This window comes from Rhinoraja longicauda, chromosome 10 (genome assembly GCF_053455715.1).
Source record: "Rhinoraja longicauda isolate Sanriku21f chromosome 10, sRhiLon1.1, whole genome shotgun sequence".
NCBI lineage: Eukaryota > Metazoa > Chordata > Chondrichthyes > Rajiformes > Arhynchobatidae > Rhinoraja > Rhinoraja longicauda.
This window is the reverse complement of record NC_135962.1, coordinates 11,467,851-11,486,331: the sequence shown is the minus strand read 5'-3', so window position 1 is coordinate 11,486,331 and position 18,481 is coordinate 11,467,851. Positions and strand designations below refer to the sequence as shown.

The window sequence follows — 18,481 nt, the reverse complement described above, 5'->3', positions numbered from 1 at the left end:
AAAATACTTAATTCTCTGGAAATTTGCTTGCAGTTGGGGGCCCTGAGATGCATAGGATCTAGTACGGGATGTTGCTGGTGTAACGAACCCCAGGGGCTTGTGTAACTCTCATTCATGTTCTCAACCTGGCTTTTCCACAGATTCTGTGCCTTGGCGAAATGGCAAGAGGAAGGGTCTCCTGATCACAGGCCAGTGGTTCCTCCTTCTGAAGAGTACTCCACACCTTCTCATCGCAAGGTCCCAGAGAACACGCATCCAGATCTAGTCTTCATTTGCAGACACGTTTATGACTTCCGTCATGGGCGAACTCTGAAAAACCCGCAATAGTTCATAGCACTTCCCAGATTTTAAGAGAACTCAGGCTTATAAAATAAACACACGCAGCAACAGAAAGAAACCCGAATGAATGGATTTTGACTGGAGTTATAATTCCACAAAGCCATCCTGGTGGACAACAGATACTCTTACCTTTGCCTTATGTACATAGATTAGATGAGTTTTTATGACCCGTTCAATCACGTTGACTGGATACCAAAGGACAGTGACCGACCGAAAACTGGCTCCTGGGAAACAGTGCTGGTTCCTGCACTAACCAATTCGACTGTCATCACAACACTCGAGTCACTTTTCTCATCCTCATCCTCCATCACCACTAACAACGGGTCCTGTTTCCCAAATGATCGCTGACCCATTTCACAATTTCCATGAATTTAAAAACAGCGACAAGAAATATTGCACTTATATTCCAAATCAATTTATTTCTCACAAGACCCTTGCCCAATTTCCAAGCTGGCAGTCAGTGAATGCCAGCATTAAAATGTTTACATCTGAATTCGGATATCATTCCAAATTCTTTCTCTCTCTCTTCTCTTTCTTCTCATTTAATTATTATTTCAAAGAAAATTGCTTGTTGGAATTAAATTTCAAAAATGTATTGACTTTTGAGGAAGAAAAATTAATATATGATTTAAGTTTGATAGCTATGTTTGAAGAGACTTTTTTAAAAAAATAGTTCTTTCTCTACTGATGTTCTGATGTTTTCACTTGAAAGGTTTAATAATGTTTGAAGTGTTAGGCCCATGGCCAATAGAATTAAAGATGTTTCTCGGGGGAACCGTAGTTTCTTAGTTTTGGTCTTGAAAAGAAACGGCCTATCATTCACCATTAAGGTTCATTGTCACTGATGCTTCTGCCATCATTCAGCTTCACCAGTTTTGATTGAGATTTGCCTGAAAGCCCAAGCTCTGGTTATTCTTTGGTTTAAAAATGGACATCAGCGCCTCTACACAGATTTAGCCAACACAGCATGGCCTTGGTGTCGCCAATGGCCAGATACCAAGACATTAGAGCAGCAGGAGAATAGCCAGCAATTTCGTAGTCTTTTACAACATCTTGAAGCACTTTGTAGCCATTGAAAGTACTTTTGAAATAAAAGACAGAAAATGCTTATTATGCATCCATACAGGGGTGGAACTGGAAAAGCAGGTTTTAAGCAATGGTTGAGTTGAGGTAACAGAAGGTCTACAACCCGATAAATAAATGGCATTAGAGATAATGGCACATGCTAAATGAACAAACAATAAGAGATGGGTTTGAGGAGATATTAATAAGGATTTAAAAATGCTTTGCTAGAGTGACTGCCTCAAATTGGGAGCAGTCTGGAAGACTATGAAGCACTTTATTGAATACTCATTTGTGGGGTACATTTGAATCAAGTTGCCCCAATCTCTGAATAAAGCTCTGGGAGTTTTCATGGCCAACAGAAAGGGCGGCTTGGAGCAAAGAAAAAATGCTGGAGGAATTTTGTAGGTCAAGCAGCATTTCCAGAGGCAAAGGGGTAGTCAAGATTTCAAGTCAAGACCCTGCATCAGAACTGAGTACATGGAGGATGGCCAGTATAAAGAGGGGTGGAGTGAGGCAGAGGCAGGTAAGTGATGGTTGGAATCAGATTGGGGGTATGGTGGGGGGTGATGGGCAGATGGAAAAGGGGATAGGAAAGGTGAGCCTTGGAAGAAGAAACCCAGATTGTGGGTGTGGGTATGTGAGTGATCGACGAATGGAGCCTCCTGGGGAGATTGAGTCTTGGTAACTGGGTGGAGAGGGCATGTGCGAAGAGATTGAAAAGGGAAGAGACACCCTGGGTTACTGGTGGGAGTGGCAAAAGAACCCCAGCAAGGGGTGGGGGTGAAATGTGTCACCTGAAATGGTAACATTCAGTGTTAATACAATTGGGCTCTGGGCTATCCAAGCAGAGTATGGGGTGATGTTGTTTGCTTTTGCTGTCACACGAGTGCCCATGACTGCACCTTTCCTTTCCGTAGTGGGAGAAATCAAAGAGATGTTATTGAGGGTAAGAACAGGTTCTGCTAGGCAGGGGAGTGTTCTGGAAGGGAAACTGGTTGGATCTGTTCCAGAAAGAAGTGGGTCTTCCAAGATCTTCCAAGTTTGGTATTGGTTTATTATTGCCATGTTTACCAAGGCAATGAAAAACTGCTTTCCAAGTAAATACGTAGGTACGACACGTAGTGCAAAAAGAGAGTGCGCAGAATATAGTGTTTCGGCTACAGAGAGTGCAGATTATTTTTTTTGTAATGGGGTGGAGATGTATGGAGTCTGAATGTCGAGGGTGAAGTTGGGACCAGTGAATTGAAAGTCGTGAAAATGGTAGAGGACATGAGAGGTGTCCTGGTTGCAGGTAGGAAGGGGAGACTGGATGGAGTCAAGATATGAAGAGAAATTTGAGGCAAGAATTGGCCATAAGAAAAGGGTCTACTTGGGCAATCCTGTTGGTGGATCTTGATGTAAGTGGGCAATACAGGGCTGGGGCATTATAATGTTGGAGGCTGGGGAGGAGAGATCTGATGCAGCAAGATCTCAAACAGTCCAGGAGACAGTGTTTATAGCCTATGGTCTGGTATGAAGAAATGTACAAGAGCTGTTACCTTTCCTTTGTAAGGTAGAGGTCAGTGCACCAGATTAAAACGGCATTACCCGTATCTGCAAGTTTGAGGACAAAGTTAGGATTGGTGTGAAGTGAGCAGAGTGTTGCATGTTCAGATGGGAAAAGGTTGGAACAGAGAAGTCGAAACAATCTGTCATGTTAGCAAATAGCAATGAAAAGGTCAGAGACCCGAAGGGGCTGTCCCAGGTAGCAGGAGAGTGCTGGAGAAGTGAGAAAGGTTCTGTTTGAGGGAGGAGTGACTGTTCCTTGGGCATAGAGGTGAAAGCAGTGGAAGAAGACCTCATCTGTTTGGGTACAGAGTTCATTGAGGTATGAATGCAAGGGTACAAAGATTAACCTGAAAGGGCAGCTTAGTGGTTAAGTAAATTATCTGGTAGCTAGGGGTGCAAATATTGGGATGAAGGTTCAAATCCACATGCCGCATGGCTGAAGAGGATGAAGGGAGCCTGCAAGGCAGACGTGAGCAAGGGCCAGTAAGAGTGAACCAGGGTCGTACCTCAAATGTTGGTTGCGGGCAGTGCCACAAAGCTGAAGGTGACCAGGCAAGGAGAGGGATAACGGTTCATTGGACGATCTGGATGGAAGCGATGGCTGGAGGCCCTGCAGCAGCCTGGGGCTCGCCTAGATCAGGCGCCACTCCAGAAGAGCAAGAGCACGGACTGGACTGGACTTCGAAAATGGTGCCAAAAACCTGGTGACACTTGCATGCACTCAGTGGATTATTTCTATACATTTTGTACTAATTGGGGATTGCGCTTGGCTATGGCAATACTTTGAACTGTATGCTGAAAAAGAATTTTGCCATACCTCTGTACATGACAATTAAGAACCACTGAGCCATTACAACTGGAGAATTTAAACTTGGGTTATTAAATCTACAAGAAGTTAATGTCTGTAATGGTGACTGAAGCAACCAAGTTACCAACCAAGAAACCCCTTGTCCTTACCTAGTTAAACTCGACAGTTACAGTTGACTCTTGCCTGTTATATGGGGTGTTCGATCTAGCCACTAAGTTAAGGAGCAGTTAAGCGCTGCCTGTAAGCCATGAATGAATATGACCTTGGTTTAACAACTTATGAAAGATAGCACTTCCAACAATACAACATCACTTTAATAGTGCAGCAAGCTATGATCCTAGATTTTGCTCTAGTGTCTGAATGGGTTTTGATCCATTGCCTAATGCCTCGGAAACAACTTTTCAGAATAACACAAAATGCAGTAGGAGCACAAATGGGTCCAGGTTCAAAATGGAGAAAACGTAGATTGGGTTTCCCCCCCCCCCCCCCCCCCCCGGCCCATTTTAGTATTAAGTGACCAATAAATAATTAATTTGTAGATTCAGTTATGGGAAAAGGCTGGGAGGGATGTTTGAAGTGGGATCTGTGGTGGGGAATGGTGCTTATAAGTACAAAAATGTTTTGCACAAGGACCTTAGCATTTTCAGTGCTGTTTTGCCAGAAATTTGGTTTCAATTTGAAGGTATAGCTGTGGGAGGCTGTAGTTTTACAATGTTTTTTTAATCATTCGCTCATCCCATGAGAAGGAGAAATCAAGAAAGGGAAGGGGAAAGTTGGAGATGGACTACATGAAGGTGAGAGCTTGAGGAAATTGGAAGAAAAAGTAATGAAATTTGAGTGCAGGGAGCTACACAGTCATCAATGTACCAGAAGGAGTTGAGGAAAGAAAAATTAATAGGACTGAAACTGTTTTATATCCTACAAAAAGGTGTGTTGTGGGTTCCATGTCCTCATGGGAATACCTTTGATTAAAGAAGGTCGTTGGAGTTGTTAAAGAAGAAGTTGTTTAATATGTGAGCACGTTCATCCACATGAATGAATATTGGTTATGCTTCCATTGAAGGAAGTTGTAGTGGGTTCAGCCTATGCTGGTGAGGGGTGGATGTGTAGAGGTTTGCATGCCATGGTAAAGATGAGGTACCAGGGAAATGCAAACTATTGAAAATATCAGGCATGGATGTGAATTAAATTGGGAGAAGGGATAGAATCAAGATGGAAAGAAGCACTTATGGCAACATGAACAGTGGATATGACTAAGCAGCCCTGCTTGTGGAATTGAGCAGGAGTTTGATGCGGGGCACTCCACTTCTTCCTTAAACTGGGGTATAAATAGTTTCCTCCATCAATATACACATTCAGCTGGCTGAACCTGTTCTTGCAATAAATAACTTTTTCAACTCTAATCACTTTTTTCCAATCTAAAATGTAGCCACTGGAACTCGGGAGTCCAACCTTTCTGTTGGATACATGGAACTATCTCCGACTTGGTCCTATTCAGTCCTTTTCCTTAATACCTAGTACATCAATGACTACACTGGCGTTGCTCTCTGCACTCAAATGAACTTGTATTTCATTACGTATAGGAAGGAACTGCCAATGCTGGTTTAAAACCGAAGATAGACACAAAACGCTGTAGTAACTCAGCGGGACAGGCAGCATCTCTGGATAGAAGGAATGGGTATACGAAAATAACTGCAGATGCTGGTACAAATCGATTTATTCACAAAATGCTGGAGTAACTCAGCAGGTCAGGCAGCATCTCGGGAGAGAAGGAATGGGTGACGTTTCGGGTCGAGACCCTTCTTCAGACTGAAGGAATGGGTGATGTTTTGGGTCGAGACCCTTCAGACTCTACATTTCAGATTCATTACATTTGCTGCCAAGTTCCACATGCTCTCATCATTATTCTTCACACAGAGAGTGGTGAGTCTGGAATTCTCTGCCACAGAAGGTAGTTGAGGCCAGTTCATTGGCTATATTTAAGAGGGAGTTAGATGTGGCCCTTTTTGCTAAAGGGATCAGGGGGTATGGAGAGAAGGCAGGTACAGGCTACTGAGCTGGATGATCAGCCATGATCATATTGAATGGCGGTGCAGGCTCGAAGGGCCGAATGGCCTACTCCTGCTCCTATTTTCTATGTTTCTATTATGTGGTGCATTTCACTTCCCTTCCCATTCTGCGTTTCTCCGTCTCATGGGATGGTCTAGCACCAAACATCCATTGCAAAGCTTTGGACTGCTGCAGCTATCTCACCTCTACTTTTAATTTTCAAACTTTGGAAGTTTGATAGATGCCTGCAAATAGAAATGAAGATGTTTAGCCGAGCCGGCCTGTGTGCAAAACATTTTGCCCATCCAATGATGTATGTATATATAAACCATTCCGCACTCCTGAACTTCCTTCACTTTCCCCTTTGGTTCTACAAAGTGATCATTGGTTTTCCAACTTTAATGTCACCTTTTCTGGATATCCATCTCGGGATAGATTAGCTACAAACATCTATTGCAAGCCTACAGTCACCCACAGTTGTCTTGACCATACTCCCATGCTGCCACCTGTAAGGTCACCATTCCAATTCACGATCCATTACCTCTGCCCAATAGCATTCTGAATTTGGCCTCCTGCACTCTTATAAGGAGGCCTGTGGAAAGTTTGAGGAACAGCACATCAACTTCCATCTGAGCTTATGGTAGCCTTCTGGGCTTACTATCAATATCTACAATTTCAAGTAACTCGTTCTTTGTCAGACTGGTCATCTCTGCTGTAAATCATTCATCTTTGAAAATAGACATTTTTCCACTTGGCACAACCTAACTTGCTGGGCATGTCCTATGGCCTTGCTTTTCACAAGTTCTATGTTCCTTCATGTTCATACTCTAATTTATATAATTTCTTAGCTTTTTTATGCTCTCGCTCAGATTCTAGCCGCCTCCATTAACCCATCAATCAGATGACCACTGCAATTTATCCCCATTAGCAGTATTTGCATATCGGAGACATTCCCTTTATCCTTTCTAACCCTCTCCCACTCATTTTGCAACTAAAATTCTGACCTGTTTCTCGCTCTCCCAGTTCTGACGAAAGGACATCAACTTCAAACAGTTGCCCTCTCCACAGACGCTGCCGCGGTGTTTCCAGCATTTTCTCTCTTTTATTTTAAGCTTCAAAGTTTCTCATACAACATACTGAAATTAGTATAATTTTAAGAAATATACAGAAAGGAGTGATATAGGAATTGGAAATAGATTCGTGCTTTCATCTGGTTTTCACCACACTATTACCGTCAACATTTTCTCCGCCTCTTCTTGCATTTCCCCAATAAGGAAGGGCAGGCGCCATGCATGTATGTCTTGTGGTATGTGCACGCCACTCATTCAGCTGCTCCTTCGTTCACTCTTTTGCAATTTTCTTCTCTGTTGCATTAAATTACTATGGTGCTTCCAGCCAAGAAAATCTCATTGACCAGCACTCATTTTAGCCTGTTCTTTTGAGATCCCTTTTGGTGCCACTGCCTTTCTTGGATTAAGATAGGTAAACACACTGAATCCCACTGTTAGATTCCTTCCTATACTATTGCTGTTGAGATTCTATCTTCCCCAGCCTTTATTCTGTGTAGTTGACTTCTCATCCCTTACCATGTTTTGAAGCACCCTTTCTCTTCGGCTGTTTCTTTTACTTTGTTTTTGGTTGGCTGGGGGCTTTGTCCTCTCAACAGGATTTTACCTTCTTTGAACAGGAAGATTTCCCCCCCAGTTCATTTCCTGGCAATTTCCTGAGTAACCATAGCAGATGTGACATCTGTTTCTTGCATGTTTGGTTGTCCAGAGCTCTTAAATTCTTCTATTTGGGGGTTTAAGTGTATCCTGCTTTTAATTAAATCCCCTCTACTCAAGGTCTGATGTCAGATAAATCCAAGATGCCCGTCTGTTGGATCACTCTCTGCCTTGTCAATCCATCTCCCTTATTCCCATCCCCAATTTCCCCAACTTCCTGATCAAGCCAAACTGCAAGCTTAAGGGACAGTATCACATTTCCTTAATACCTTATAGCATCAAGCTGTTGCCTGTTACTCCATTCCCTTGCTACTCCATTTGGAACCATACCAACCCCTTTCTGATGACACCATTGCCCAAATAATATTACCCAGTAGATTTTACTCTTAATCAAGACCCACTCCACATAAAACCTCTCTGATATTAAGCTTTAAAAAAAATTAAAGTAACATTAATGTTTACAAAATTGCAGTTGCAACGTTGCTTTAAAGTGTTGCGATCTATCTGGTGAAAATACTCCCTCAACATTCTTGGCTGTGACTTCCAACCTTTCCAAGCAACAGTGAAAATTCAGTGATTATATGTGCAAGCTGGGATGCTGTGTGACTTGGATGGTGAGATTCTCATGAGCCTGCTTCGCCTGACTATCCTGGTGGTGATACCAGCTACTAAGGATTTGAGGGGTGCTAATTAAGGAGCCTTGGTAAGTTATTATAGTGCACCTTCTAAGTAAAGCATATCTCACTCTTGGCATTTGCCCCCTTCCCCCACTCGGGTAAGTCCTTCCTCAGTTATTTCTGGTTACTTTTGAAGAGTTCTCTCTTTGGGCTGTATATTTTCAATACCTTTTTTAATTTCATATTGTTTTGTCATGAAGTTCTTTAAGCTCTTGATTGCTTTCACAATGTAACAGAATGCAGGAAGTAATATGTGCAAAGTGGCCCCACAAACAGCTCAAAATGACCAGATCCCTCTATCTTCTGGCATGTGGAATTGAAAGATAAATATTGGTCGTTGACCATCATTTGGAAGTGGTCCTGTTTCTCTGCATGACTAGTGTCCCCTGAGACTTGGTCAAGCTGACCATCCAGGTTGTTAGAGACTAACCAGCCAAGACACCGCTTCCTATGTTTGCTTTCCTCCCAACCATCTTCATTCAACTAAACTGTGATTAACAAGGCTCATTGAGTTTTGCCAGAAACCATATTTTTTTACAAAAGTCAGTAATTAGTTGACATAGAATCTGGGGAAAGATGAGATTCCGCATGTGCACCTTGCAAACAGGAGTGTACTACGGTACCTTTAGGAAGCAAATGGTTAATTATTTGGAACAGCAAATTTGCATTGCTACAGGGTAAGAACAAGGAAGTAGTATTACCGATAAGCTTTCAAAGAACCTATTCAAACCCATTTTCCCCGATAGTCTCACGTACAGTACGATTTAATGGATTTAAGTTCAAATTTTAAATTGAGTTTAAAGTTCAAAACAGTACAGTAAAAGGTGCTTAAGTCCCTTGAATATTTAATATCACAAAACAGAGAGCAGGAGAAGGCTGTCTGGCTGTATGAGCAACATGTCTAATCCACCTGCATGTTATCTTGCTATCCCATTGATGCTCGTGATATTCAAACCTGTTATCAATCTGTCATTTTGAACATCTACAGCACCCTGGGGTAGAGAGACTACCTGGATTCCAGTAATTCACTATCCTTTGAATGGGGGAGAAAATGTTCTCTTGGTCTCAAGTGGCTAAAATTCAGATACACTGACCTTGAGTCTCTGGGCAGAGAAAATATGTATCCAAGTATATAGTCTGTCGAGACCTTTAAAACTTACATATGACAATTAAATAATCTCTTATTGCTCAAACTCCAGTGAATATAGGCTCATCTCTCTTCATAGTACATCCGCCAACACCACCACCCCAGAAATAAACCTTTTGAGCCTTTATTGCTTTCCCTCTAATGCCTTTTACACCGCCGGCTCAAGAAAGCAAATCTGAATAGTGCTCCAGATGTAGCCTCGTCAAGGTTTGATTAACTGCGGTGAGATCTATTTACTTTTATAGAATAGTACAGTTCAAGAACAGACCCTTCACCAACTGTGTCCATGCCAAACACAATGCCTCGTTAAACCAATCTCCTCTGCCCACACTTAATCCATTCCCTGCATATCCATTTGCACATATACAGTGCCCTCCATAATGTTTGGGACAAAGACCCATCATTTACTTATTTGCCTCTGTACTCCACAATTTGAGTTTTGTAATAAAAAAAAATCACATGTGGTCAAAGTGCTCTGTCAGATTTTAATAAAGGCAATTTTTTTTACATTTTGGTTTCACCATGTAGAAATTACAGCAACGTTTATACATAGTCCCCCCCATTTCAGGGCACCATAATGTTTGGGACACATGGCTTCACGGGTGTTTGTAATTGCTCAGGTGTGTTTAATTGCCTCCTTAATGCAGGTTTTAAAGAGCTCTCAGAACCTCATTTTTCCTCCAGTCTTTCCATCATCTTTGGAAATTTTTATTGCCGTTTATCAACAGGAGGACCAAAGTTGTGCCAATGAAAGTTAAAGAAGCCATTATGAGACTGAGAGACAAGAACAAAACTGTTGGAGACATCAGCCAAATCTTAGGTTTACCAAAATCAACTGTTTGGAACATCATTAAGAAGAAAGAGAGCACTGGTGCGCTTACTAATCGCAAAGGGACTGGCAGGCCAAGGAAGACCTCCACAGCTGATGACAGAAGAATTTCATATTTCATATTTATTTTTATTTTTTTCATATTTCAGATACAGCGCGGAAACAGGCCTTTTCGGCCCACCAAGTCCGCGCCGCCCAGCGATCCCCGCACATTAACACTATCCTACACACACTAGGGACAATTTTTACATTTACCCAGTCAATTAACCTACATACCTGTACGTCTTTGGAGTGTGGGAGGAAACCGAAGATCTCGGAGAAAACCCACGGAGGTCACGGGGAGAACGTACAAACTCCTTACAGTACAGCACCCGTAGTCAGGATCGAACCTGAGTCTCCGGCGCTCTCTATAATTCTCTCTATAATAAAGAAAAATCCCCAAACACCTGTCTGACAGATCAGAAACACTGTTCAGGAGTCAGGTGTGGATTTGTCAATGACCACTGCCCGCAGAAGACTTTATGAACAGACATACTGAGGCTACACTGCATGATGCAGTGGTTACCTGCAAAAATAGGATGGCCAGGTTACAGTTTGCCAACACGTATTTAAAAGAGCAACCACAGTTCTGGAAAAAGGTCTTGTGAACAGATGAGACGAAGATTAACTTATATTAGTGATGGCAAGAGCAAAGTATGGAGGAGAGAAGGAACTGCTCAAGATCCAAAGCATACCACCTCATCTGTGAAACACTGTGGTGTGGATGTTATGGCCTGGGCTTGTATGGCTGCTGAAGGTACTGGCTCACTTATCTTCATTGATGATACAACTGCAGATGATAGTAGCATAATGAATTCTGAAGTGTATAGACACATCCTATCTGTCCAAGTTCAAATAAATGCCTCAAAACTCATTGGCCGGCGGTTCATTCTACAGCAAGACAATGAACCCAAACATAATGCTAAAGCAACAAAGGAGTTTTTCAAAGTTAAAAGATGGTCAATTCTTGAGTGGCCAAGTCAATCATCCAATCTGTATCCAATTGAGCATGCCTTTTATATGCTGAAGAGAAACTGAAAGGGACTAGTCCCCAAAACACAATCATAAGCTAAAGATGGCTGCAATACAGGCCTGGCAGAGCATCACCAGAGAAGACACCCAGCAACTGGCGATGTCCATGAATCACAGACTTCAAGCAGTCATTGCATGCAAAGGACATGCAACAAAATACTAAACATGACTACTTTCATTTACATGACATTGCTCTGTCCCAAACGTTATGGTGCCCTGAAATGGGGGACTATGTATAAACAGAGCTGTAATTTCTGCATGGTGAAACCAAAATGTATAAAAATGGCCTTTATTAAAATCTGACAATGTGCATTTTAACCACATGTAATTTTTTTTAATTACAAATCTCAAATTGTGGAGTACAGAGGCTAATCAATAAATGATGGGTCTTTGTCCCAAACATTATAGATGGCACTGTAAAAGACTCTTAAATGCCACTATTGAATCTACCTCCACAACCACCCCTGGAATCACATTGCAGGCACTCAAAACTCAGTGTTTTAAAAAACCTGTCCTGTACAATTCATCCCCTAATCTTTGACATTTCTACGCTGGGAACATGATGGTGTCTGTCAATGCTAAATATGTCTCTCCAGGTCGCCCCTACACTTTCAACAGTCCAGAGAGCAAACAACCCATCCTAGCTTCTCCAACCTTTCCTTGTAGCTAATATTCTCTAATCCAGGCAGCATTCTGGTAACCCCCTTTTGCACCCTCTCGAAGCCTTTACATCCTTCTGTAAATGGGGTGACCAGAACTGCACACACACTCCAAATGCAACCGCCTTATTTCATGTCCATCATTCAAATGTTACATCACTGTCATCGTCCGTCCTGAAAAGGGAGCCAGTTTCCCGGCGACATTCAGTGGGAGCCATCACTTGTACAGTAGATGATGGTGGTAGCAGAATTAGCTCAGGACACTTACAGTTTCCAGCCCCGCGATGTGGACGCTTCTGCTATGGGGCCCAAATGCAGCCTAACAAAGTCCTATAAACCTGCATCATGACTTTCTGACTCTTGTACTCAATGCCCCAACCGATGAAGGCAAGCATACTTGTAAGGAAGACATGGTTTCAGTCTTTAATCTCCTCGATTGTTTGCTGCATCTGCACATTGACCATCTGTGAATAAGACACTGCTGATCAGATCCAAATCCTATTAAATGCCAACACAACAGACTGCAGATGCTGCAAGCTTGAGTAAAAAAACAAACTGCTCAAGGAACTCAATGGTCGGGCTGTATCTGTGGAGGGAGATGGACAGACCAGTATGCAAATTACACTGGAGGGACACAACATTGTCCTTGGGGAAACCAGATGTACGGTTGTGGGAGAAGAGAGACCAACCCTGGGTGATGCTCTGGCTATGGATGGTAGCAATGGAGCCAATTTGATGAACCGTAACTTTGAACAATCTCAATTGTTGGATAGAGTCATACAGTGTGGAAACAGGCCCTTCAGCCCAACTTTGCCATGCCGACCAACATGCCCCATCACACTGGTCCCACTTGCCTGCGTCTGGCTCATATCCCTCCAAACCTATCTTATCCAATTACCTGTCTAAATGTTTCTTAAATTATGGCAATTGTACCTGCCTCAACTACCTCCTCCAGCATCTTGTTTCATACACCCACTATCCTTTGAGTAAAAAAAAGTTGCTCCTTGGGTTCCAATTAAATCTTTCCCCCCTCACCTTAAACCTTTGTCTTATGATTCTAGATTCACCTCCTCTGGGCAAAAGACTGCATTTACCTGATCTATTCCTCTCATGATCTTGTGTTTTTTACAAAGATAAATGTATACTATATTATAATCTTGTAATTAGAACTTCAAACAACTCTAACCACTTTGTCAGAGAGTTTCACTAATTGTTGACTATCCATGCACATCACAACCTTTTTTTTTTACCTGTTACTGTCTCCTAACTCAAAGTTTTGCTTCCTATTGATATGGTGTTTCCCGATAAAATCACAACAGTCTCCAATGGAGTTGGTTTGACCAATCCTCTTGGATGGTCCTGAACTGAGAAATTAAAGATTTATCTTGCAGCTTCCCACACTATTTAGTTTAGTTTAGAGATACAGTGCAGAAACGGGCCCTTCAGCCCACCAAGTCCGCGCCAATCAGCGATTCCCATACACTAGCACTATCTTACACACTAGGGACAATTTACCATTTTCACTAAAGCCAATTAACCTACAAACCTGTACGTCTTTGGAGTGTGCGAGGAAACTGGAGCACCCGGGGGAAACCCACGCGGTCACAGGGAGAACGTACAAACTCCGTACGGACAGCACCTGTAGTCGGGATCGAATCTGACTCTTTGGCGCTGTGAGGCAACAACTCCACCGCTGCATCTTCGTGCTTCTTGAGGACTTTGACCCATGTCGGGTGAATACTAAACAGTTTAGTGATGAGAATTAGATAGCAGTCAGGATTGGTGTATGAGATTCTAATAAAAATCATATAAATAACATTTATAATAGCCCATTACATGGCATCAGTAATTGTATCCAAAGATGTATAGGAACATTATAGCTGTCCACTTTACCATGAAAAGAGGAAGACTTCCAGCTATGTAAAGTGCCATGACCACAAGAGTTTCAAAGTGTCTCAAAACTTTATACTTTTGAAGATATAGTCATGATAATAACATGGGGAGCAACAAAGGGATTTATCCAATTTTTAATCCCATTTTATAAATTTGGGCATGTCATGCTATGTAACATGTAATATATAATTATAAAGTGCAATCAGTCCCCTGTAGAACAATGCAGGATTGATTGATATTTTATTGTCACATGTGCTTGGTGCAGTGAGATTTTTTTTTTGCGTACAGTACAAGTTTGTAAGAATCGCCGCGTAAAAGGCGGTGACAAAGTTACAAAAGTATTCAAAATAGTCCCTCTTCCTTCTCTTTTCTCCTCCTCCCCCTCTTTATTCTCTGCAGAATCCCTCAGACCAGGTCCTTCCTTGTTCTCAGTGTTTAAATCGAAGGTGGACGCAAAATGCTGGAGTAACTCAGCGGGTCAGGCAGCATCTCAGGAGAGAAGGAATGGGTGACGTTTCGGGTCGAGACCCTTTTTCAGACTGATGTCAGGGAAGGGGGTGGGACAAAGATAGGATGTAGTAGGAGACAGGAAGACTAGTGGGAGAACTGGGAAGGGGGGAGGGATAGAGAGGGACAGAGGGACTATCTGAAGAGGGACTATCTGACTAACTGCTGGAGGAACTCAGCAGGTGAAAAAGCATCTGTGGAGGCAGAAGGATGTTTCAGGTCAGGACACTATCAAAACTGAAAAGAGCACTGTAGATTGTCTAAGGGACAATAAGTAGTTTTGGGCAATAGATTTCATGCTGAAAGGAAGTATACTAACCTTCCTGCTTTTTATAATATATACATCAATACTTGAGTTTGGAAATATGCATAATTTCAAGGCTTAGAGTATGAGTTTCAAGGCTTAATGCATTCAAGAGAGAGCTAGATAGAGCTCTTAAGGATAGTGGAGTCAGGGGGTATGGGGAGAAAGCAGGAACGGGGTACTGATTGAGAATGATCAGCCATGATCACATTGAATGGCGGTGCTGGCTCGAAGGGCCGAATGGCCTCCTCCTGCACCTATTGTCTATTGTCTATTGAAACCTATTGTTAGACTTCAGAAAGGCACGAGGCGACTAACAGTCATGCAGTGGTGTACGTTTTGCTGAGAAGGCCGAGGAGGGACAATATGAACCAAATGGTACAATCTTAAAAAGAGGTGTTGGAACATGATTCACGAACCTTTGAAGGTGGCCGGGCAGCTGGAGAGGGTTGATGAAAAAGGCATGTGGGATCCATGCTTTTACCAAGAGAGGCACAGAATACAAAAGCAAACCAGTTATGCTGAAACTTAATAAAACTGCTTCAACCCCAGCTGGGGTCATATCTGCTTCTCGGCATCACAATACGAAGCATATCAATCAAGCTCTTGGAGACGGTGCAGAAAGCAGTCACTAGAGTTGTGGAGAGATGAAAGGCTGTGGGAAGGACAGAGACAACAGAAGGAGGAGAAGAGTTCAAAAAGACAAGCTGATTTCAGTGCCAAAATGTTTAGTAAACGAAGAACACTGACATAGGACATGCTGCCTGAAAAGGTGATGGGAGGAAATAGTCCCACCAGTTTCTCAGTAATACAACTAATCTTTGTAAACACTGCATTTGGATAATCTCTTAATTCCTTGCATTCAGGACACTGCAGGACTAGCGCATGCAACATGTCTCCATATTGTAACCCTGTTAGCAAGTAATGCTGCTCAGGGGCACTTTCCCTCCGACGTCTACTCCCAGCAATAATCTCCAAGAGACAACTGTTTTATTGTACCGAAATAGAACAAAAAATTCCTACTTGCAGCAGCACCACAGGTTTGTAAATACAGTATTTATTAGATAATATATAAACAAATTAAAAGACGTTCAATAATTTTTTTTTAAACCCAATATAGTGTAAAAACAAAGCAAATCCCCAAATCCCTAGTGCAATCAAGGCAGTTCATAGTTCGGAGTTTAGTTGGAGTTCGCAGTGTTCAATGACTGATTGTTGTTGGGAAGAAGCTGTTGCTGAATCTGGATGTTGCAGTTTTCCGACTCCTATACTTTCTTTCCGAGAGCAAGAGTGTGGCCAGGGTGTTGGGTCCATGATGATGCTGGCTGCCTTTTTGCGACAGCGCTTCGATAGATCCCTTTGATGATGGGGAGATCAGTACTTGTGACAGACCGGGCATTGCTCACCACATTTTGTAATGAATAGACAATAGGTGCAGGAGGAGGCCATTCGGCCCTTCGAGCCAGCACCGCCATTCACTGTGATCATGGCTGATCATCCACAATCAGTACTCCGTTCCTGCCTTCTCCCCATATCCCTTGGCTCCGCTACCTTTAAGAGCTCTATCTAACTCTATTGAAAGCATCCAGAGAATCGGCCTCCACTGCCCTCTGAGGCAGAGAATTCCACAGATTCACAACTCTGGGTGAAAAAGTTTTTCCTCATCTCCGTTCTAAATGGCCTACCCCTTATTCATAAACTGTGACCCTGGTTCTGCACTCCACCAACATCGGGAGCATGTTTTCTGCCTCTAGCGTGTCCAATCCCTTAATAATCTTTTATGTTTCAATAAGATCCCCTCTCATCCTTCTAAATTCCAGTGTATACAAACACCAATCTTTCAACATATAACAGTCAGCCATCCCGTTAATTAACCTAGTAAACCCACGCTGCACTCCCTCAATAGCAAGAATGTCCTTCCTCAAATTTGGAGACCAAAACTGCACATAATACTCCAGGTGTGGTCTTACTAGGGCCCTTTACAACTGCAGAAGGACCTCTTTGCTCCTATACTCAACTCCTCTTGTTATGAAGACCAACATGCCATTAGCTTTCTTCACTGCCTGCTGAAAACGGCATGCTTACTTTCAGTAACTGATGTACAAGGACACCCAGATCTCGTTGTACTTCCCCTTTTCCATACTTGACACCATTCAGATAATAATCTGCCTTCCTGTTTTTGCCACCAAAGTGGATAACCTCACATTTATCCACATTAAACTGCATCTGCCATGCATCTGCCCACTCACACAACCTGCCCAAGTCACCCTGCATCCTCATAGCATCCTCCTCACAGTTCACATTGCCACCCAGCTTTGTTTCATCAGCAAATTTGTTAGTGTTACTTTTAATCCTTCCATCCAAGTCATTAATGTATATTGTAAATAGCTGTGGTCCCAGCACCGAGCCTTGCGGTACCCCACTGGTCACTGCCTGCCATTCTGAAAGGGACCCGTTAATCCCTATTCTTTGTTTTATGTCTGCCAACCAATTTTCTATCCATGTCAGTACCCTACCCCCAATACCATGTGCTCTAATTTTGCACACTAATCTTCCATATGGGACCTTATCAAAGGCTTTCTGAAAGTCCAGGTACACTACATTCACCAGCTCTCCCTTGTCCATTTTCTTAGTTACATCCTCAAAACATTCTAGAAGATTAGTCAAGCATGATTTCCCCTTCATAAATCCATGCTGACTCGGACCGATCCTGTTACTGCTATTCCAAATGCGCCGCAATTACATCTTTTATAACTGGCACCAGCATCTTCCCCACCACCGATGTCAGGCTGACTAAATCGCCTTCATTCCTGGGCATATGAGTTGCCGAGTCAGGCTGTGATGCAACCAGTCAATATGCTCTCTACCATATATATCCAGTCAATCCAGGGAGGCACGGTGGCGCAGCGGTAGAGTTGCTGCCTTACAGCGAATGCAGCGCCGGAGACTCAGGTTCGATCCTGACTACGGGCGCCGTCTGTACGGAGTTTGTACGTTCTCCCCGTGACCTGCGTGGGTTTTCTCCGAGATCTTCGGTTTCCTCCCACACTCCCAAGACGTACAGGTATGTAGGTTAATTGGCTGGGTAAATGTTTTTTAAAAATTGTCCCTAGTGTGTGTAGGATAGTGTTAATGTGTGGGGATCGCTGGGCGGCGCGGACCCGGTGGGCTGAAGGGCCCGTTTCCGCGCTGTATCTCTAAATCTAAATCTAAAAAATCTAATATGATGACAGATAATGCGTGTTAACTCGGATCCCTCAGCATTGTTCTGAAAATCAGACTTGTCATGCTTTGTCCGTTGTCCCAGCCTCTCCTCACTAGAGAGACACAACTTTTTCCTCACTAGAGAGACACAACTGGCAGCTAAACGTCCTGGGGTTTCAATGATTCGGACGTGATAGAGGGGTAAAGGAGGTGGAGGAGTTGCATTACCAGTTTAGTTTAGAGATACAGCGCTGAAACAGTCCCTTTGGCCCAACGAGTCCGTGCCGACCAGCACACGACCGACCGTGCCGACCCACACACCTTCACTATCTTACACACACTAGTGACAATTTACAATTATACCAAGCCACTTAACCTAAAAAACTTGTACGTCTTTGGAGTGTGGTAGGAAACTGGAGATCCCAGAGAAAATCCATGCAGGTCACGGGGAGAATGTACAAACTTTGTTCGATTGAAGCTGGGTCTCTGGTGTTGTAAGGCAGCATCTCTCCCGCTGCGTCACCCTGCTGCCCCTAATCGGGGAGAATGTCTTGCCACAATGGATGACATTCATAGCAAGAGGATTTGAGTATAGGAGCAGGGAGGTTCTGCTGCAGTTGTACAGGGCCTTGGTGAGACCGCACCTGGAGTATTGTG

At 43.0% G+C, this 18,481-nt stretch overlaps 1 protein-coding gene across 1 annotated transcript in view; it reads left to right on the top strand.

The window, feature by feature from the left end:
- Positions 1-1,105, top strand: part of bahd1 (bromo adjacent homology domain containing 1) — an 83,709-nt gene extending 82,604 nt beyond the window's left edge. Inside the window, exon 8 of the mRNA XM_078406212.1 lies at positions 141-1,105. Coding sequence (XP_078262338.1) covers positions 141-327 — 187 coding nt within the window. The 3' untranslated portion in view covers positions 328-1,105. The remainder of the gene's footprint in view (positions 1-140) is intronic.
- Positions 1,106-18,481: the final 17,376 nt, after the last annotated feature.